Source organism: Phyllostomus discolor, chromosome 6 (genome assembly GCF_004126475.2).
Source record: "Phyllostomus discolor isolate MPI-MPIP mPhyDis1 chromosome 6, mPhyDis1.pri.v3, whole genome shotgun sequence".
Taxonomy (NCBI): domain Eukaryota; kingdom Metazoa; phylum Chordata; class Mammalia; order Chiroptera; family Phyllostomidae; genus Phyllostomus; species Phyllostomus discolor.
Genome location: NC_040908.2, coordinates 10,162,103 through 10,184,588, shown reverse-complemented (window position 1 = coordinate 10,184,588; position 22,486 = coordinate 10,162,103). Strand labels below are relative to the sequence as shown.

At 37.5% G+C, this 22,486-nt stretch overlaps 1 protein-coding gene and 1 long non-coding RNA gene across 4 annotated transcripts in view; both read right to left on the bottom strand.

The window, feature by feature from the left end:
• Window positions 1-9,099: 9,099 nt before the first annotated feature.
• TDRD15 (tudor domain containing 15) overlaps window positions 9,100-22,486 on the bottom strand; it is a 29,489-nt gene continuing 16,102 nt past the window's right edge. For all 3 annotated transcript variants that reach the window (XM_036027699.1, XM_036027698.1, XM_036027697.1), the window contains one exon: window positions 9,100-10,070. In XM_036027699.1, the coding sequence (XP_035883592.1) occupies window positions 10,003-10,070 (68 nt within the window). In that variant the 3' untranslated portion in view covers window positions 9,100-10,002. The remainder of the gene's footprint in view (window positions 10,071-22,486) is intronic.
• On the bottom strand, window positions 13,574-19,546 carry LOC118501031. The gene is made up of 2 exons (XR_004903597.1): window positions 19,514-19,546; window positions 13,574-17,597 (listed from the first exon to the last, which is right to left on the bottom strand). It is a non-coding gene; the product is annotated as an uncharacterized LOC118501031 (long non-coding RNA).

Genomic DNA, 22,486 nt, shown 5'->3' with positions numbered 1-22,486 from the left:
CCTGACTGGGAATCGAACCTGCGATGCCTGGTTCGCAGCCCGAGCTCAATCCACTGAGCTACGCCAGCCAGGGCTGGAGCTTATTTTTTAATTCAATTTTTGTGTTGGCCATCTCTGGAAGCAGTAAATGAATGAAACCCGGTGAGGAAAAAATGTCTAAATTATTTGTAACTTCCCTTCTGGGGTCTTTTTTCTTTCTGGTATGAGGAAATCATACTTGCTAAGAACATCCCTGAAAACATCTGTGGCTTTAGGCGTCTCATACAGCACAGGTAGTCTCCCAACTGCACGGCATTATGGAAAAATGCCAAAAATAAAAGGAATAAAGTGACAAAATCTGCAAACTTCCCCATTCGTTTAGGAAAGAACAAGTAGAATCCAACTTGCCTGGACAGTTAGAAAATCCCTCAGAACATTTGACTGCAAAGAAAATTCTAGAAGCCTCCTACTTGGGGACCTTCATTGCCCCTCTACTCCACTGCACCAGGAAAGCACAATGTAGTTATACCTGTTTTACCATGAGTCATTTTTCCTTTTTAAACTCTTCCCTTTCTGGCCCTTCCCCCCCCCACACACACACTACTACAAATCCCTTAATTCCTAAAACCTCACCACTCTGCCCTACCCACACATTCTGACTTTCTTCAACAACCTGTGCTCTTCCAAACTAACCTCGCCACAGAATTAGCCAAGTGCCCTGATGTTTGAATGGTCTTTGAATGAATCTATTTATGATTCCTTTTCTACAGCTTGCTAACCACACCAAACTTTCCTGATATACATAAAAATATCTCTAATGGGTAAAAATTGTTAGAAATGCGTAAAATGGCAGAGGAAAAAAATCACAGTATTTGGCTTAAGCTTTTTTTTTTTACTATTACTATCATAAAAAACAGTACTGGGTCTCCATCTGGTGGCCAGAATTTCTACTTGTAACTTCTCAAAGACCTCCTCATTTTTCAGTCCATCTTCCTGAGGGTGACTTACAAAAGATAAAAGGCGTCATGAATTATCCTGAAAAATGCTCAAACAATCACTCAGAAGAGCATACGTTTGCAAATGCACAAATTAAAGGCATGCTTACAAAATAAAGTCCGGTATTCTTTAAGGCCAAATCCCATGTAAGAAAAACAAGAAAGCAGATGTGTTCTGAGATGAACACAAAGAGAAATTCTGTCAGAGTCAGAAACTGCATTTATTCATGCATTACGCAGGAAATATTTATTGGGCACATATTATACAACAACAATTGCCCTAAATGAAGGAGCTAGCATGAACAAGATAAGTAAATTTCTTTCCCTGAAAGAACCTACATTCTAGTGAGGGAAGATAAAAAAAACAGATCCATGCTGTGACATCAGTTTGTCATCAACATTCAGAAATACCATAAAATAAGGGACTAGAGAGTTGTAAAGGCGAGATGTGTTACTCTGAAGACAATGGTCAGGACTGGCTTCTATAACAAGGCAATATTTAAATATCGAATTATTGCCTTGAATAAAATTTCTAAGGAAAAGCGTGTTAGGCTAAGGAGTAGTACATACAAAGGTCCTGAGGTAGAAACATGTTAAAGACCAGTGAGTGTAGTAGTAAGTGACAGAAAAAGTGGAAGATGAGAAAAGGGAGGTAGCACGCATCCAGATCATGCAGGACTTGATACTTATAAGCCATTTAAGGACTTTGCATTTCATTCTAAATGCAGAGTGCACCATCGGAGGTTTTGGCCATAACCAGAGAGCTATGTCAAGAACAAACTGGGTCTGGGGGAGGGCCAATGGGGCAGCAGGGGACCAATCAGAAGTCTGCTGCAGTAACCTGGGTAAGAAATGGTGGTGGTTTAGCCTCTGAGGGTAGCAGTGCAGAGGGAAAAAGGCAAGAGGGGTTTGTTTTAAAGACAGGGATAAGAAGAATGTTCTTGAAGTGTGAGAGAAAAAGAGCAATAAGGAATAACAGCAGGTTTTTGTCATGACAACCAGGGGAACGGGAGGACAATTACTAACAGAAAGGACACTGGGGGAAAAGCAGGTTGGAAAGGAGAAAGAAGAACTTAATTTTAAACATGGTAAATGTGAATTGGCTATTAGGCATCCAGCTGAAAATGTCAGAGAAGAAGTAGGATGTATGGGTCTGCAATTCAAGGGAAATGAAAGAAATGGAGATATAAACCCCAAACCAGTGTTTGAGAGTTTGTACTGTTGATCAATAGGAAAAAAGTGGATGGCTCACCCAGTGCAATCCATCACTAGCTGAACACATGTCAATTGATGGCAGAACAATTCGGAATGTGTGGGTAAACTTTACAATTGATGAGTTTCAAAAGCTCCTTCTATGTGCTGACCATAAGATCCCAGGCAACGTGATTGATGCACGAAGAAAAAAGTTTCAGACACGGCGTAGAAGCCTTCAGTTCTGGATAGAGTCACAAGATAAATTAATAATAAAAAGTAACACAAAACAAGCCCTTGTTTTTTAAAAAAAGACATGAAGTTTTGATCTTCTATAATTTAGCTTTCTAGGCATGTCACCACCATGGTCCTTCTGGCCTTTGTCACTTGACATACTTCCTGGTGATCACCACTGATTCTCCCCCTCTACTCTTCCTTCTCACTCCGGCAGGTTGCTACACATGGAAAATCTAAGCACACTGTTTGATTTCTCCTTTGGAGATAAGGTAGGTCAAGTTTGCTGATGAAGAATGATATATTGTCTTTGTCTTACTATACGATCTCACCTGTAAGTGGAACTTAATCAACCAAAGGAGCAAGGAAAATATAACCAGAGACATTGAAATTAAGAACAAACTGACAGTAACCAGAGGGAAGGTGGGAGGGGATAATGGGGGAAAAGGAGGGAGATTTTTCAGGAACATCTGTAAAGGACACATGGACAACACCAAAGCAGGGTAGGATCAAGGGTGGGAGGTGGGGATGGCTGGGGTGGGGAGGGAGTGATGGGAGGAAAATGGAGACAACTGTACTCGAACAATAAAAAAAGTTTAAGAAAAAGAATGATATATTGTAGCTAACATAACTCCTGCTGCATTAGGTCAACACATATTTGTTAAATGTTTACTACATGGTGAGCCCTATATTTAGTATTAAAAAATTAAGGTCGTAGTGTCAGTATTAAAACTTGAGATGAGTATCTTTAATAAATAAACATAAAATCAGATATATTAAGTTACATTGCAGTCTGAGGGGGTAAGGTGGAGATAGGACTTCAATTAATAAATGTTTGCTGAACCAACAGTTAATTTTTTAAGAAAAGATTTATCAGTCCTTTGTAAGATACTGAGCCTCTTCCTTCAGCCATGGGGGATACTCAGAGTGTGAGAGAGGAGGGATTTTTACAAGTGGGCACCTGGGTAATCTCCAAGCACAGCATTGGGGGACCTGCTCATGGTGATTGCAGTCTGGAGGCCCAAAAGAAGGCAGTCAGGCAACCCAGTATTTTTCTCCTTGCATTCCTGCTCCAGGTGGTCCTGGGGCAGTCATAGGAAAGCTTACTGGTGCAAAGTCTCCCAGTAAAACTTTTGTCTCCGTGCACCTGCCCAAAAGGCCCAAGTTCTCTCAGTATCATAGAAGAAAATGTATCTAAAATGGGATACAAGAAACAAAATGCAAACATTTTTTATGACTGAGCTGTCCCTACAAACAGAGGGAACTCACAGTATGTATAGGCAAAAATTGAGAGGTTAGGTAATATCAGGGGCCAGCAAGAATAAGGATTGAAAAAAAAACCCTTTTACCCTTTTACATCTAGAAAGTATAAACTGGTATAGCTAGCTATCTTAGTTTTAATTATTTTCCTCCAGTCTGACTATATTTTCCTTTTAAACAGACTGTTTATTCCATTGGCACTTATGTAACTAGGACTTATATATACTGTATAACCATTGCTTTCAGTTTGTCCTACCTGCTTTTTGTCTTGTTTTCTTTTGAGCAAGTCAACTTATTTTTATTGTTTTCTATTAACTAGAATTATGCATTAGTTCACCATTCCTTTAATGGCACCCAGAAAATGACCACATGCGTCTATGATTTAGTAGAGTTACGTTAATTTTTTTTTACTTCTTAGACAACGGTAGGGGTAGCACACCTTAACTCCGTTCTCACCTCCTGCTTTTGTGGTGTTGCCGTTGTACATTTCAGCCTCGTGGCCCGTTACTTCCATAGTGTAGAGCGGTTCTTTATATTTACCCGGGTGTCTGCTACTGAAGCTGGCCTTCATTTCCTCCTGTCTTTCTGTGTTTCCTTCTGGGATCTTCTTCATTCTTTGTGAAGAACTTGTTCAGGGCTTCCTGTAACACATGCTTTATGAGGAGGAATTCCCTCATTTTTGTCTGTAAATATATTCTGCCTTCAATTTTGAAGGAAATTTTCATTGGGTATAGAATTTTAGAATAGTTATTTTCTTTCAGACTTCCAAAGATGTCTTTCCATCACCTTCAGACTTACATTTACTTTGTTGAGAATCTGTAAGGATTATTTGTTTTGTTTTCATAGTAATGTGTGTTTTCTCCTTTGGCTGTTTTTCAGGATTTTTTCTTTATCTTTTTTTTTTTTCTGTAATGTATCTGGGACATTTTTCTTTGTGGTTTGTAATCACCCAGTTTAGGATTTGTATTTTTTGAATCCTTAGCTAGATTTGGGGGGTTTTAATAAATTGTTGGTCACTATATCTTTAAATATTTATTTCACCCACTCTCTCTCCCTTCCTCCCCCTGATTCCAACCACACTCACGTGAGAAGTTTTCACTTGGTCACGTTTGTTATATGGCATTTTCTTTATTTTCCATCTTTTTCACTTTGTGTGCTTCAGTATACATATTTTCTACTAACATATATTCTGGTCACCTAAATCCTTTCTTTAGCTATGTCAAACCTAACACTACATCCACGTGAAAAATGTGCAACACTAATCTTATGCAAAGTCTTTCATAGAGAGAAATTAATAAATACTTTCTAATTCAATTATGAGACCAAACTAGGCTTTACATCAAACCCTCAAAAGTTATTAAAAGAAAATATGTAGGCAAATCTTTCTAATGATTACAGAGGTAAAAACAGGAAACTCAGAAAATTAAATCCAGGGAAACACAAAAATTAAAACCCATCATGACTGAGTAAAATATAATCCATAAATATAACATTGATGTAATATTTTTAAACAAAACAATGAAATAAACTACAAAAATAGGGGGGAATCACACTATCATATTAATTTGATAAAATTAAATACTCATTCATACCAAAAATTTTAAGCAAACTAAAATTAAGAGAAACTTCCTTGACCTTTTAAATACTATATAAAGGTAAATTTTGCACACATCATATTTAATGGTGAAATATTAAGAGGTTTTCCAAGACTAGGAATGATACAAGGATGCTCTCAAAAATTGAGCACATTAAAGCAAGAAAACAAAATTTAAAGATATAAGAAGGAAAAGAAATTTTCAGAAATAACTATTAGAAATTAATAAATGAATTTAGCAAGATCACTAGATATGAGATCAATATAAAAACGTAAAATGAAGCCCTGGCTGGTGTAGCTCAGTGGATTGAGCACGGGCTGGGAACCAAAGTGTTGCAGGTTCGATTCCCAGTCAGGGTACATTCCTGGGTTGCAGGCCAGAACCCCTAGCAACCACACATTGATGTTTCTCTCTCCCTCCCTCCCTCTCTCTCTCTCTCCCCCTCCCTTCCCTCTCTAAAAATAAATAAATAAACCTTTAAAAAAAAACGTAAAATGAACTAAAATCAACTTATAAGATGCCATCAACAATAGCATCTAAAATATCAAATACTGAGGAATATATCAGTATTTAGTAATACTGAGTATTACTAAATGATCGGTATATCAGTAATACTGAGGAATTAAAGATATACAAGATTGATTCATTGAAAATTATAAAGTATTTTTCAAAGAATTTTAAAGGTCCTGAGTAAATCTAAGAGCATGTCATTATCATGCACTGGAAGATTCGATATCATAAAGCTGTAATGCTTCTCTAAATGATACATAGATTTAATGAAATCCCAATGAAACTCTTAAGAGCATATTTTGGTAGAAAATTTAAAAGCTAACTTTAAAGTATTTATGGAAATGCAAAAGCAGAGAAGGACTGAGGCAAACTTAAAAAACAACAAAAACACCACCGAATCTATACCGGCATATATCAAGACTTAGCGTAAAGCTGGCGTCATTAAGACAGTGCGTGCTGATTTGCTGTGCGGCGTCACCAGGGAAAGAGACAAAGCGCAGAAGCCAACCCACGAGTCTGTGAACAGCTGACTTCCGGTCAAGGGGAGACACCAATGCACGGGGGCAAGTACGGCCTCTTTCAGCAAATGCTACCTGGGCCAACTGAGTACCTGTGTGTAACAAAAATGAACATTGACCTGTTTCTTGTGTCTTATATAAAAATTAATTTTAATGGAATTCTAGACTGAATTTGAAAGCAATATAATAAATTTTTCCAGGAAACTGTTTTCATCAGCTTTTCACCAGTTTTAGGGGTATAAAGATTTCTTCAACAGGACACAAAAAGCATTAAACCAAATAAATGTATAAATTGAACTAATTAAAATTAAGAGTTTCTGTTAGTCAAAAAATAATAACTAGCACAAAAGAGCAAGCCACTCACTGGAAAAGATACTGATGACAAAGGGCCTGTATTTAGAATATGTATGTGTAAAGAATTTTAGTAAATCAATGAGGAAATGTCGACTGCATACAAAAGTGACCAAGAAACAGCAACTCTTAATTAAGTGACCAATAAACACAAGAAGCTGTTCAAGTTCAGTAGCTATCAAAGAAATCCAAACTAAAGCCACACTAAGACACCAATATCTACCCATAAGAATGACTAGGACAGAAAAGAAACGGGCAGTGCTAAGGGTGGTGAAGACAGAGTAGCTGGAACTCACACCGCTGGCAGAAATGTAAGCCGGTATGACGACTTTGGGAAACTCTCTGGGCAGTAATTACTGACCCACTCTAGGTGGACATCTATGTGCCATACGAGCCACCAGCTTCTCTCTGAAACACACATTCAAAGGAAAAGCATGCACAAAAACTATCAAGAGTGATGCACAAAGATGTTCTCAGCAGCGTTATTCCAGAGCCACAAACTGAAAACAACCCACATAGGCACCAACGGTGCAAGGACTCACATACGCACACAACGGAATAACATACGGTGAGGAGAGTGAGGGCACTGTTGTGCACACCACAATGTGGGTGAACTTACAAAGTGTTAAGTGAAAAATATGACATAAAAAAATTACATCTTATGATTCATATGAAAGCTAATTACTAACAAACTGAACAGCAATGTTTAGGGGTTCAGTTTAGGAGGCAAAATACGAAGAAAAGCAGGATGGCTATACTGCAGGCTTAGTAATTAAGAAGGGACAAGAATTATTCGGAATGACTGATCAGTGTTCACTTCTTGATAATTCTTTAACGCTGCATTTTACTGTGTGTATGTATATTTACTCTATATGTATATTCTTTAAAGTTATTAAAATAATTAAATTTCAAATGAAATAAGACTTAAATGTAAGATTTGGACAATAAAAACTTTGTAAAATAAAAAAGGAAGGCAAGGTCCCTGAAAGAATGTAATTCATGGGTGAGTGACACTTTCTTAAGTTTACCTGGGAAACTCAGAGTGTTTCAGAAGCAAAAGATAGACATGTTTAATTGTATGAAATGTTAAAACTTTGTTTTATCTCTTTCCATATAAAACATCTGTAAACTGGATGATAAGCAAGGGGTTAACAGAGCGAAGTACAAAAGTTGTAATTCCAAAATTCATAAAAGAATAAATTCAGAGTTACAAAATATTCAAATCCTCTAGTAATCAAGAAATTCAAATTAATAAATCACTTTGCTCTTCTTATGCAGGAAAAAGTGTTTAAGAAACTGTGAAATCTAATGCTGAGTAGGGAAAAGGTATTTTTGTGCACAGTTGATTGAAATTGCATCTGCTCTTAAAAGCAATCTGCCAACATCTATTAAAATTAGAAACACATTCTTTTACCCACCAACCTCACTGCTAAAAAAGCTACCTCAGAGAAGCAGAGTGACCTCTGTCTTACGTAGAGAGACATGGATATGCACCACTGCTACAGTCAAGCTGGCACGAACCACAGAGAAAAATAGCTACCAATAGGGAAGTCACTGACAACAAAATTAAAATACACCCATGCTTTTAAAAGCTATGCATACATTTAAATTAATAATTAGAACTGCATTACTTATCTTAGATTGCAAAGAGATATGTTAAGTGAGGAAAGCAAAATGCATAAAATTATACATGGTCTTACTTTTCTAAAACTATGTTTTAGAACAAAAACATGTATATTTACATAATTACATTCACTCATGCACTGAAAGGGATGCACAGGGAGGAAATCTAGGCTGTAACCACAGCCCACACCTTAAGACAAGGGTAGAGAAGTTATATAAATGGAAGAAGGAGGAAGGTAGGAAAAACCAAGTAAATGAAGTAAAAAAAAAAGTGCAGGAAATAAACTACACTTAAGAATGAATGACATGATCATATTTATTCATCTGTATTAAATTACAATATATAAGGTATAGGTGTAATATACATCCTCAAAAAGTGCCTCTTCTCACTTTAGACACCTGAAAATATATTTTTCCTTAAAAAAAGAACAGTCAAAAATTAAAAGAAGACTTGTCCAAGGACAGGCGAGTCGAGCGAAGCTAGCAGGAATTTAAACCATGCAGGACTGAGCGCCACTAGATGTCAGTAAAACCCTCCGAGAAATTATATTTTCTTGGCTGCTAGAAACATTTGTTCTTTTATCTCCAATCTTTACCTTGTGAAAATATTCAAACAGATGTACAGTTTACCAGGAATGAAGTTCCTTAGAAGGCAGACTCTAACCCTTATTAGTAAGAGTTAATATTGATATGTAATTCCCCATTTCTTAAATCATCTATAATATTTCACATTATCTTTGAAGCTTATGACATATGTCCTCTGAAAAGATAAAATTTAATGGTAAGTCAATCAATAGGCATTTATCTGATATCAATTATGTGTAAAATATAGAGGCAAACTGAAAAGATTATTATATTTATTGAGTTTTCACTCAAGTAGGAGAACAAAATGCAAATTAAATGTAAAGTTTACAAATAAACCAGTACAAACTAAAGGGCAGTCACACATCAACTATCTAGAAATCACAAATAGCCATATGACTTAGTATCCTAAAACCAAACAAATTAATAAATAAGCAAGACATTAGACACCTAAAATGTGTGTCACAAACATTTTCACTTAAACTCCTACTTTACTCATTATGAAGCCACTTTAACAACAAAAGGTCTAACAAGTCTTATAATGTGGTTGTTCCGGTTACTACCCCAAAGCTTAGTGTATAAAATACAACTATTGTATCAGGTTCCTGGATCCCATAGCTTAGGAATTGGGACATGAATGGCACGATGAGGTTGGCCTGTCTTGGCATGATGCCCATGGCCTCAGCAAGGACACCTCAGACGGCTAGGGTCCAGAGCAGCTGGCAGCTGTCCAGCTGGGTCCTTGCACGTGGCCTCCCCATGTGGCCGGGGTTTCCTCACAGCCTGGGTGCGGCAGCTGAATTCCCTGCGTGATGGGTCAGGGCACCAGGTGGGAGCGAGGTGAAAGCTGCCATCTCTGTTGGTGACCTCTCATAAGGTCACATGGCATCACTTCGACCCTCTGCTTTGGTCAAGGAGAGCCACCTGCCTGCCCAGGCCAATCAGACCTCTTGATGGGGAATGGCAAGGTCACACTAGATGAAAGCCTGTGAGGTGAGAAATATTACAGCGACAGTCTTTGGAGAACACAGTGCAGCATAGTCTTCCCTGTGGCCACAGCAATTCACATCATTCCCACAAGAGAAATACACTGCACCCTCCCCCAGACTCCTAGGGTCGCAGTCCATTATGCCATCAGCACAGTCTCAGACTTCATCCTTTACATCAGGTCCAAGTGCAGATTAGGCTCCCCGGCACCGGATTCTCAGTCGAGTTCCTCTTGATCCGAAGACCTATGAAACAGAGTGGCATGTTACCCTACACCCATCCAACACGCGATGGGGGGACTAGCACAGACAGAGTAACTTCACAGGGACTCTCATTCACAAAGACAGAAGAACCAGGAGGCACACAGATCACTCGGAAGCCTCTTTAGCCTGATGCCTCCCTGCAACAGGTACATTGTCAACTTTCCATAGTATGGCCATGGCAATTTTGCTGAATTCCCTTACTATATTTAATAAAGGTCTCCAGTCTCCTTTCCTCCGGCTTCCAGCATTCTCTCCAGCTTCCTCAAGGCCCTTGCTGATGGCCCCCCTTTGAGTCCTGCCAGGTTTCCTCTCTTCGAGGCCCTCCCGGGTCCTGCCCACGGCTCAAGCTAAACATATGGCAGCATCTCATTCTGGTACCAAAATCTGTTTCAGTTATCATTTCTATCTGACACTGTATTCCAAAACCTAATGATAAAATAATGATATGATATTCATGTATTCTGTGAGGCAGAGATTCAGACAGGACACGGTAGCGGGGCTGGCTCATCCCTGCTGCACCATGTCTAGGCCTTATCGAGGGATACTCTGATACTCACAGGCTGGAACTATCAAAATAGGACCTAAAAGTGGCCTCTCCCTGGGTGGTGTAGCTCAGTGGATTGAGCGCGGGCTGCGAACCGAAGTGTCGCAGGTTCAATTCCCAGCCAGGGTACATGCCTGGGTTGCAGGCGATAACCCCCAGCAACCACACATTGATGTTTCTCTCGCTCTCTCTATGTTTCTCTCGCTCGCTCTCTCTATCTCCCTCCTTTCCTCTCTAAAAATAAATAAATAAATAAATAAATAAAATCTTTAAAAAAAACATGGCCTCTCTGTGGTGCTGGGGCATCCTCCCAGCATGGCAAACCTCAGGGTAAGTGGCCTTCTTACATGGCAACTCAGCCTTAAGCCCAGGTATGCCAGTGAACAAGTTAGAGGTTCAGAGCCTTATCTGACCCAGCCTCGGATGTCACACGGCATCACTTATCTACGATCTTTGGAGAAGAAAATGAAGACAGGAAAGAGTGTTGTGATTTTAGTTTGGAAAAAAACTCTCTACACCCACTTATCAAGAAGAAATGGTGAAGACCAACATCACAACAGGAGGGAGAACTAGAGGCTGCAACACACGCATTTATCTTAGCCAAGATTGGTCTGCCCTTGAACGTAGCCTTGAAAGGATCCAAGGGGTCCATTAGCAATTTCTCTGTCTACCAGAAGAAAAATCTAAAGTGTTTAGAGGAAGATAACATAGCCCAAAGCTACCACCAATTTACGTTGTCTTTGTTTACCATGTAATGAACAGTAGGGCAAGAAGCAGGAGTAAGTATAGATAATCAAGGAAATAATTAGTTCAAGCAAGCATTTCTTCATGATAAAAACTCTCAATAAACAGGATAAAAAGGAACTGCCTCAGCATTATTAAAGGTTCAAATGCCTACACAAACATCATACTTAAGGTGAAAGAGGTCTTTTCTCCTGAAACAGACAACAAGGCCAAGTACACAGCTGCTCTCGTCACTGTCTCAACATTGTACTGGGGGAGCTAGGCACTGCTGTCTTACGGGGGAAATGCCACCCAAGTTGGAAAGGGGGGACTAAAATTTTACTTATTGGCCTTTGACAAAATCCTATATTCAGAAAACCCAAAAGAACACACAGATGCGCGCGCACACACACACACACACACACACACAGATTAGAACTCAAGAACAAACACAACAAAGTCACGGGACACAAGATCAAAAATCAATTCTAGTCCCATAAATGGACAGTTAGAAAAGGAAATTAATTGAATAAGAAAAACTATATTATTTAGAAAAGAAGGCAATACAAAGCACAGTGTCTTTCACAACAGCACCAGAGGAAAATATATTTGAGTACACACAATAAAGGCCATTTAAGACGCATACACTAAAAATCACAAACATCACTGGGGAAATTAAAGGCCAACAAGTGGGGAGATATTCCTTTATTCGTGGTTTGAAAGACTCAATATTGTTATGATAAGGTCAACTCTCCCCAAATTAACCTCAAGTCAATTGATTGTTATTAAAATTCAAGCTGGCTTTTGTGTGGACCAGGTTTTGTGTGGATTCTCAAATTCACATGGAACTATAAGGGACCCACGAGAACCAAAACAACTTCGAAAAAGAGCAGCTATGAGGGCTTACACTCTCTGATTTCAAATACACTCCAAAGCTATAGCAATGAAGACAGTGGGTCCTGGCAAGAGGCTAGTCATCAGATCAATGGAACAAAATTAAAAGGCCATAATTAAATCCTTACATTTTTGATCAACTGATTTTGACAAAGTTACCACAATAATTCAGTAGACAAATAAAAGTCTTTTTCAGTAAATAGTGTTGTAAAAACAAAAATCCACCAGCAAGAAAAAAAAGTTACACCCCATTTAACACCATTCAGTTGTTGGCAAAAGTACGGTAACAGTTGTGAGTCTGTGAAACACCAAGATTATTCTGGTATTAATGTTTATTACTGTATTCTTTTTCATACAAACAACTGTACACCTCCTTTGCCCAGCCTGTTTATAAGAATTAAGTCAAAATACATCAAAGACTTAAATATACAAGCTAAAATTCTAAAACTCTTAGGAAAACACTTGTGTAAATATTTATGATCTTGGATTAGGCAATGATTTCTTATATTTGACTCCTAAAGCAAAATGATAAAAGGAAAAAATATATAAAGATTTGAACTCCATCAAAATGAAAAACCCCTGTGCTTCAAATGACAGCAAGAAAGTAAAAAGACAACCCACAGCATGAGGGGAAAATATCTGTAGATCATATATAGGATAAGGGGCTTGCATCCACAATATATAAAGAACTATTGGCTAGCCAACAATAAAAAGACAAAAAAAATAATTTAAATGGTAAAAAAATCTGAACATACATTTTTATTCAAAGAAGACATACAAATAGCTAGTAAGCACATAAAACATGCTCCCTATCACTAACATTCATTAGTGAAATGCAAATTAAAACCAGAGGATTACATTTCACAGTCACTAGGGTGATAAAAATAAAAAAAACAGATAATAACTAATATCGACAAGGATACAGAGAAATCAGGAACACTTATATATGACCAGCACAAACATAAAAATGATGCAGTCACTTTAGAAAAGTGTTCGTTCTTTAAGTGAAAAACAAGAATTTACCCAGTAATTCCACTGTTAGGTGTACATCCAAGAGAAATGAACACATATACTTATATAAAGGCTTTTATACATGTTTTTAGCAGCACTAATCATAACAGCCAAAACTTAGAAAAAACCTAAACGTAGCGCAGGAGATCCTTGAACAACGCAGGTTTTAAATGCATGAGTCCACCTAAAAATGGGTAGTTTTCAATTGCCTTACACAGTTCAATTGACTTGGGCAGTTCTACTGACCACAGTTCAACTGACCCGCGCAGTTCAAACCCACACTGTGCAAGGGTCAGCTGGCAGTTGGGGAGGGCTCACTTAAGTTACAGGCAGATTTGGGACTGCACAGGCGGTCGGCATCCCTAACCCACACGTTGTTCAGAAGTCAATGTATGTTCACACAATCCACTACTACTCAGCAATTATAAACAATGAACTACTGGGACATGTTATGACATGGACAAACCTCAAAACCCTTTTGCTCACTGAAAGGAGACACAACAGATCACATATTGTATGATTTCATTTTCATAAAGCATTCAGAAAAGAGAAGCTATTAGGACAAAAATTGGTGTTTGCCTGAGGCAGGGGGCAGGGATGGGGAAGGATGTGGGGATTAACAGTGGATGAGAGGCAGGAAGGACACGGGGCAACCAAATGGTGTAAATGGTACTCATGGTTATGGTTGCACAACTTACTAAAACAACCGGAGCACTATGGTGTTGTACACTCAAGAAGGGTATATTATATGATATGAAACTATGCCTTGATGGAGTTATTTTGTTAATAATGGCAATAAAAAGACATTCACAGAAAAATAGAAGCTGAGAAAATTCATTATTACTAGGTCCAAATTAATATAAACCATAAAGGGATATTAGAAAACAATTTAAAATAATGAAAACAAACACTTTCAAATTTACAAAATGCAGCTGAAGAATGCTTAGAAAGAAGCTTATGGCATTAAACCCTCCTAGTGAAAAAGAGAAAGATCTGAAATAAATAATCAGTCTCTACCTCAAGAACCTAGAAAAAAGAAAAGCAAATCACAGAGTAAGACAAGAAAGGAAGTAATAAAATCAATGCACAAATAATAAAATATATTAAAAAATAGAAAAAAACAATTAAACTTCTTTGAAATGATCAAAAAAGTTAACCATTATTAGTGTGACCAAAAGAAAACAACTAGAGAGGCTTCTTAGAAGATGGTGTAGTTGGAAGCACCAGGAATCATCTCCCCACCTAAACAGCAACTGCACCGGCCAAATCCGTCAGACGCACTTCTTTGGGAACCCTAGGGTCTGTTGAATGTTGCAACTTCCCAGGAAAGACTTGGCTGGTGAATTGTGCTCTAGTGAAGTGATTTCAGCTCTTAGCACAGTAATGGCTACACACTCTTCACCTCCCAACCTCATGGCAGCCAGCCCTATGCATTTCCTGGAGCAAACCTAGAGCAACATGCACACAGCTCTCGGGATCCAAGGTGAGCAGTAAGTATCATGTTCTCCAAGTATCAGGGATCTACGTCCTGATCACCAATTGCAGTTTCTAATCATGGAGGTGCAGACACAGAAGCAGAAGCCATTGTTGCAAGTTCCTCCCCCTCCAAATGAAGTGCCCCCGGATTTAAAGGGCCAGAGCCTTTCTATTTTCTCTTATTACCCCTCTTCACTTTTCTTTTTGTCTCCTCTTAGAAGCCAAGTATTTAGAGACTATGCTATTCAAAAGCAGCCACCCAAATAGAAAGGAGTTTTGAGTTTCTGTACATGCCCAGAGAAGAGTGTAGGCTCAAAAAAAACCTAAAGTTTACATCTCAGAGTGAATCCCACACAGATGGTGCAAAACATGGGCAAAGGGGAAAATCTGATTTCCAGAGTTACTATATTGAAATATTCCAATGTCCAGTTTTCAATAAAAATCACAAGGCATAAAAAAAAATAAGACAGTATGGCATGCTCAGTGAAAAATAAACAGAAATCACCCCTGAGAAAGAAGGTGAACAAAGAATTTAAAACAACTGTCTTAAAGATACTAAAAGAACTAAAGGAAGATATGGAGAAAGTCAATAAAATGACGTAGGCACAAAATGAAAGTAAAAATTAAAAAGTTAAAAATATAAATCACACCAAATAAAATTCTGGAGCTCAAAATACAATAATTGATATGAAAATTTCATTAGAAGTATTCAAAAGCACATTTAAGTAGGAAGGATAAAGAATCAGTGAACCTGAACATAGGATAATTGAAATGGTCAAACCTATGTGACAGAAAGAAAAAAGACAAAAAAGTGAAGGAAGCCTAAGAAACCTGTGGGACATCATCAAGACCATGAACATATACATTGTGAGTCCCAGAAGAGAAAGATTATTTGAAGAAATAATTGTCAAAACTTCCCAGATTTGAGGAAATACATGAATATAAACTTCTGAGAAGCTCTATTCTCCAAGATGAACTCAAAGAAACCCACACTGAGGCACATTATAATCAAACTGTCAACAGGAAGTCAAAGATAAAGAGAGAAACTTGAAAGCAGTTAAGAGAGAAGCAACTCATCACATACAGAGGATCCTCAATGAGAATATCAGCAAATTTTTTTTTATCAGAAGCCTTGTAGGCCAGAAAGTAGTGTTATGATATATTCAAAGCACTAACAGAAAAAAAAAAAACCCTGCCAACCATAATCCTATATTAGGCTAAACTGTCTTCTACAAGTGAGGGAGAAACTGAAACATTCCAAGATAAAAACTGAAGGAGTTTATTACTATTAAACCTGTTTTGGAATAAATGCTTCAGAGAACCCTTCAGGTTGAAAAGGACACTAGACAGTAACTTGAAGCCATATGAAAAAGTAAAGATCTCAGTAATAATAAATACACAAGAGAAAGTAAAACATTTAGTATTGTTCTAACTTTGCTTTTTGTAATTTACATGATTTAAGAGATTAATACATTCAATAAAACAATAATTAGTCTAAAAGCCAGTATTACAGTAACTTTAGTTTATAAGTCCATCTTTTCTTTTCATCATGATTCAAAGACTAGTACATAAAAGCACAATGATTAGTCAATATTTCTGGACATATAGAGAGAGAGATGTTATTCTGTGACAAAAAAGAAGTGGAGATGGGGGTGTATAAAAGCAGAATTTTTATATGTTATTAAAGTTAAGCTGGCATAAATTCAAATTAAAGTTTTATAACTTTAGGATGTTAATGTAAGCCTTGGGGTAACGGCATAGAAAAGAGCTCTAGAACACACACAAAAGAAAATGAGAAGGGAACTAAATGTTTGTATATTAAAAATGTCAACTAAACACAAAAGACCAAAGTAATGCAGGAAATATGGGGGAAAGCATTATAAGGCTTTCAGAAAATAAACAGCAAGTGACAGAAGTTCCTCCTTACAAGTAATTAAGTGTAAATGGACTGAACTCTCCAAACAAAAGAAAGAAATTGGAAGAACAGATTCATAAACATGATGCAATGATAGGTTGCCTACAAGAGACTTACTTTAGATCCAAAGATTATTATGCCCTCATAAGAAACTTTTAACACTTGGTATAACATTCCTGAACCTTAAATATGTGATGCTACATGATATAAGCCAGTCACAAAAGGACAAATACTATATGATCCCACTCATGGGAGGTACCATTCATAAAAATGAAAAGTTGACTGGTAGTTGCCAGGGGCAGTGGGGAGGACTTCATAGGAAGTTAGTGTTTCACTGATTCAGAGTTTTGGCTGTGCAAGATAACAAGGGTTCTGAGGAGGGAGGGGGTGATGGTTGCACAACAACGTGGATGTACATAATACCACCAAACTCCAGCTGAAAAAATGGTTAGGATGGAAAACTTGATGTTCATTTTACCACAGTTTTTTAAAAGTTGGAAAAAAGCCAAGTTATCAAAATAAAGAGTGAAACTGGGACCATCACTACTGACACTACAGAAATTAAAAGTATTACAAGACATATGATGACTTTATGCCAACAAATTAGACAATATGGGTGAAATGAAAAAATTTCTAAAATGACATAAATAACGAAAACTGAACTGACTCAGAATAGAAAAACTGAACACATCTAAAACAAGCAAAAAAAAAAAAAAAAGAAAGAAATAGTAATTAACATCTTCTCACAAATGCCCATGCCTACAATGTTTTACTGGTGAATCCTATCAATTTTTTAAGAAAGAAATAATACCAATCCCACATAAAACTTTTCAGGCAATAGGGAAGACATTTCCCAACCTACTGTGTTACTCTGATACCAAATCCAGGCAAAGACATCATCAAGAAATAAAAATCTACAGCCCAATGTTCCTCATACATAAAATTCCTTAAAAAATTATATATATATATATAATTTTATATATATATAAATTTTATATATATATATAAAACCACTGAATCAAATAAGACATTAATAAGATTACACAATATGCCAAAGTGCAATTTACCCTTGAAATTCAAGGTCATTTCAACACTCAAAAATCACATACTTTTCTTCGTCTTAATGGGAAGGTTTCCTATAAGCAATTGACAGAGGTTTTTAAAAAATCAAGTCTAACCCATAAATTGGTCAACTCAGTATGTCACTGCAAGCCAACATAAAATGCCAACATAAAACACTGCCAAACCAGGACCGCAGCGAGGGGCATCCCTGAAGAACAATGGTGAGGAGAACTCTCCGTTGGGAGAGGCCTACATCCTCTTCTAACGGAAATGGAAGAAACCTAAGTGTATACAGGGGCAGGCAAAAGTAGGCTAAATTACCACCCGTCATTACCTAAAACATAAATCATAAGTAAGAATACGAAATAATAACAATAACAGAAAGATAAATAATACAAATAATACAGTAATTAATCATATAAGAATAAACTCTGTTTCGCACACTCACAACTGTACACCTGTTTCTGCCCGCCCCTTTGTATATACAGACTTCCACACGGTGGTAACTGGCTGTTACTTGCCGTGGTTCAGGAGGAGCAAAGCTGCAAGATGAAGACAAGGGCCAACCATGCTTTAGGGGTGAGCCATTTTTCCTAAGTGATTTTTTTCAAGTCACATCATCACAGTTCTTGGTCACATAAAATTTCTATTGCATTCTAATCATTGTCTACTGGGGAAATAATCTGAACAATCTTGATTCCTTTAATGTACTTTAATATTAAAAGTTGTCCTATGCTTACCACTTTTATTATGTATCTGGAGCATCTAAAACAAACAGTAATTACTGGGTGTCCTATGTATCATTTGTTGCCAAACTGATGCATAAACAATCTGAGCTTTCATCTCCCACTACGGAAAAACAAGCAAAATTTAATTAAGTATGCTGTACTATAATTTTCAAAGCATTATACATTTTATTAAGAATTATCTGAGACTTTATTTTGAAAATTCCCATTATAATCAGAATTTTTTTTAATTTAACAATTCCTAAAAGTCACAACAAAATATGGCATAAACAAATTATATACACACTATAACATAATTACACATATGTATAAAATAAAAACATCCTTTCTTAAATAGTGCTATATATCTACTTCAGAAAAATACATATAGCCTATTCTTGTCTTTATGTAAAACTATAATTGTCTCTTATTCATAAATTCTATCTCAAAATAGAAATTTAACCATTAATCTAACCATGACTCTGTGAATGTGTGTATCTGTACACATGTGTTCATTGTCCTATTTGTTTCTCCCAGAGCAGTACCAGAAATTTAAGCTACCAGTTTCCAAAATGTATTTCAAAACAAATGAATTGGTAGTAGATTTCTTATAATGATTATTTGTACTTCTAACAGTATTTTCTATGTTCCAGGTACTAGTAAAAACAATTTACATGTTTTAACAGATTTAAATCCTCACAAGCAGCCAGTGGAGTAGTTGTTATTATGATCTACATTTTACAGATGAAGAAACTGAGGCACGGATAGGTTGAAAATTGTTTATGCCACGCCGGATTCAATGCAACTAACTCATAAATGTGTACCCCTTACTAGTCTTCACTTTAAAACGCCATTCTGACATTCCACATGTCTGTCAGGCTCTCTTTGGGTACCTACATGTTACCTCACGTTATCGGATAAAACACTCCTTTCCAACAGTGGTTGCCACTCCAGATTTCTTTCAGAGTTGACTTCCAGTGAAATAAGTGCCTACCAACCCCGAGCATCTTTCAAAAAGGTTGGCATATTCGCTATTTCCCATAATGATCTATTCTCAAACAGATGAGCAAGGAACCAACACACACACACACACACACACGAAACCCTACAAAACATCCTGAAAAGGGACCACTAACTTTTGGAGAAAGCCTGCAAATAAAAACAATTATCCTGAAAAATTAAATATTGATATGTTATAGTAGGCTGAAACTATGGGAAAGTTAAAAAAAATTTTCTAAAGGTGAGGGCAGCAACTTCTGTAATTAAAACAATATCTGGTCAAGATAAAACAGATGCATCATACTTCTGCTCCATTTCTAGCACAATGACATTTTTACTGTTGTATTTACTCCGAATTCAGTTTAGCACAGAAGTGCTGTGACTCTGTGTATAGTATGGACTCCAAATACAGAGGGACAGAGTCCCAACACTCCCACACAGAGTTCAGGAGCATTTCCTCTCACAAAATGATTCTGGAAGTTACCCACAAATCTCAACCCCGGCTGTACATCAGAATTACCTGAAGCTTAAGATCCTAAACACAAGGCCACAGCCTGACCAATTAAAACAATCTAAAAATCAGATCCAGCCATCAGAATTTTTTAAAGTTTCCTTTCTTAATTCCAATGCAAAGCCTAGGTTGAGAAGCACTGTGGTTAGAGCCTCATTTCTAAATGTTTTAATAGGCAAGAGAGTTTCAAGTACTGATGTCTTCAACCGAGAACTAACGAACGCCATGTTGCCCTAGACGCTGCAGAGCACCTACAGGCAGTAATAGCAGCAAACAGCAGAGGTTACTACTACCCTCGGATGAGTGATGGTGGTAGCAAAGCTTGAATGGTATTTGAGGCAATTAAACCAGGTTTTATTTTGTTTCCTTATTTTGTTTTAAAACTTTGACTGTAGCAAGTATATTGATCTATTCTTAGTCCATAAAATTGTGTTTCTTACATTTGTCTTATCAAAGTTACGGTTTTTCCCTGAATGGACCTCAAAATTTTTATTTTTGCCCTGACTGGTGTAGCTCAGTGAGTTGGGCATCATTCCACAAACTGAAAGGTCACCAATCTGCATATGCCTGTATTGCAGGCCAGGTCCCTGCTTGGGGGAGTGTGAGAGGCAGCCGATCAATGTTTCTCTCACACATTGATGTCTCTCTCTCTCTCTCCCTCTCTCTAAAAAATAATTTTTTATTTTTTAGAAGTATAATTTAATATTTGGTCCTCAAACTGCCTTTGCAACAGCTATTTCATTTTAATTCACTTACTGATTGATCCACTGCATGCTAGGAATGAAAGAGGAGGGATGGAGGTAGGGGCCAACAGTAGGCTCTTACAGAATTTTATGAGAAGCATTTTATCTGCCCTTCCATTCTAAATGATTTGATAGCTTTGCTGGATAGAGCAATCTGGGATGTAGGTCCTTGCCTTTCATGACTTAGAATACTTCTTTCCAGCCCCTTCTTGCCTGCAAGATCTCTTTTGAGAAATCAGCTGATAGTCTTATGGGAACTTCTTTGTGGGTAACTGTCTCCTTTTCTCTTGCTGCTTCTAAGATTCTCTGCTTCTCTTTCATCTTGGGTAATGTAATTATGATGTGCCTTGGTGTGTGCTTCCTTGGGTCCAACTTCTTTGGGATTCTCTGAGCTTCCTGGACTTCCTGGAAGTCTGTTTCCTTTGCCAGATTGGGGAAGTTCTCCTTCATTATTTTTTCAAGTAAGTTTTCCAGTTTTTGCTCTTCCTCTTCTCTTGCCACCCCTATGATTCAGATGTTGGAACGTTTAAAGTTGTCCCAGAGGTTCCTAAGCTTCTCCTCCTGTTTTTGAATTCTTGTTTCTTCATTCTGTTCTGGTTGAATGTTTACTTCTTCCTTCTGCTTCAAATCATTGATTTGAGAAGGGCAGATAAAGTGCTTCCCAGGTAAGGTACAGTTAAAGAAGTTCATCATCACCAAGCCCTGATTATATGAAATGTTAGAGGGACTTATCTAAGAAAAAGAAGATCAAAAACATGAACAGTAAAATGACAACAAATGCACAACTATCAACAACTTAACCTAAAAAAAATAAGCAAACTAGAACAGGAACAGAATCACAGAAATGGAGATCACATGAAGGGTTATCATCAGGAAGGGGGAGAATGGGGGGAAAGGTACAGGGAATAAGAAGCATAAAGAGTAGGTGCAACATAGACAGGGGGAGGTTAAGAACAGTATGGGAAATGGAGAAGCCAAAGAACTTGTACAACCCATGGACATGGACTAAGGTAGGGGGATGCTGGTGGGAGGGAGGGTGCAGGGCAGAGGGGAATAAAGGGGAGAAAACAATGGGACAACTGTAATAGCATAATGAATAAAATACATTAAAGAAAAAACAAGAAGAAGGGTAAGTATAGTACAATAAGGTATTTTTGAGAGAGACAGAGACCACATTCACATAACTTTTATTACTATATATCATTATAAATGGTCTATTTTTAAAAAAAATTTATGGGAAAAACATAAAGAAGTAGAAATACACACAAGGAATAATGTGACATAATAAGTGCTAAAAACATGGACTAACAAGCATTTATAGAAAACACTTCTTCAAATAATCTAACTACTTTTCAAAAGGCAATATAAATGATGAATAAAAGCAGACTTTGGAGTTGGTGACATCTGGGTTTAAAACCTCAGTTCCCCTGGCTGGCATAGCTCAGTGGATTGAGGGCGGGCTGGGAACCAAAGTGTCCCAGGTTCGATTCCCAGCCAGGGTACATTCCTGGGTTGCAGGCCAGAACCCCCAGCAATCGCACATTGATGTTTCTCTCTCTCTCTCTCTCTATCTCCCTCCCTTCCCTCTCTAAAAGTAAATAAATAAAATCTTTAAAAAAAAAAAAAACCTCAGTTCCTCAGCTGTAAGTTTTCTACCCACGGGTGACCTACCTCATTTCTCTGGGCCTCGCACAAAACAGTGAGGCGCTCCCCTGGCATAACACTTGCCTCCCCCTTTGGCTCCCGTATGCACACACCAGGAGTGGGAGCAATCTGCCCGGTCCATTTAGAAGAA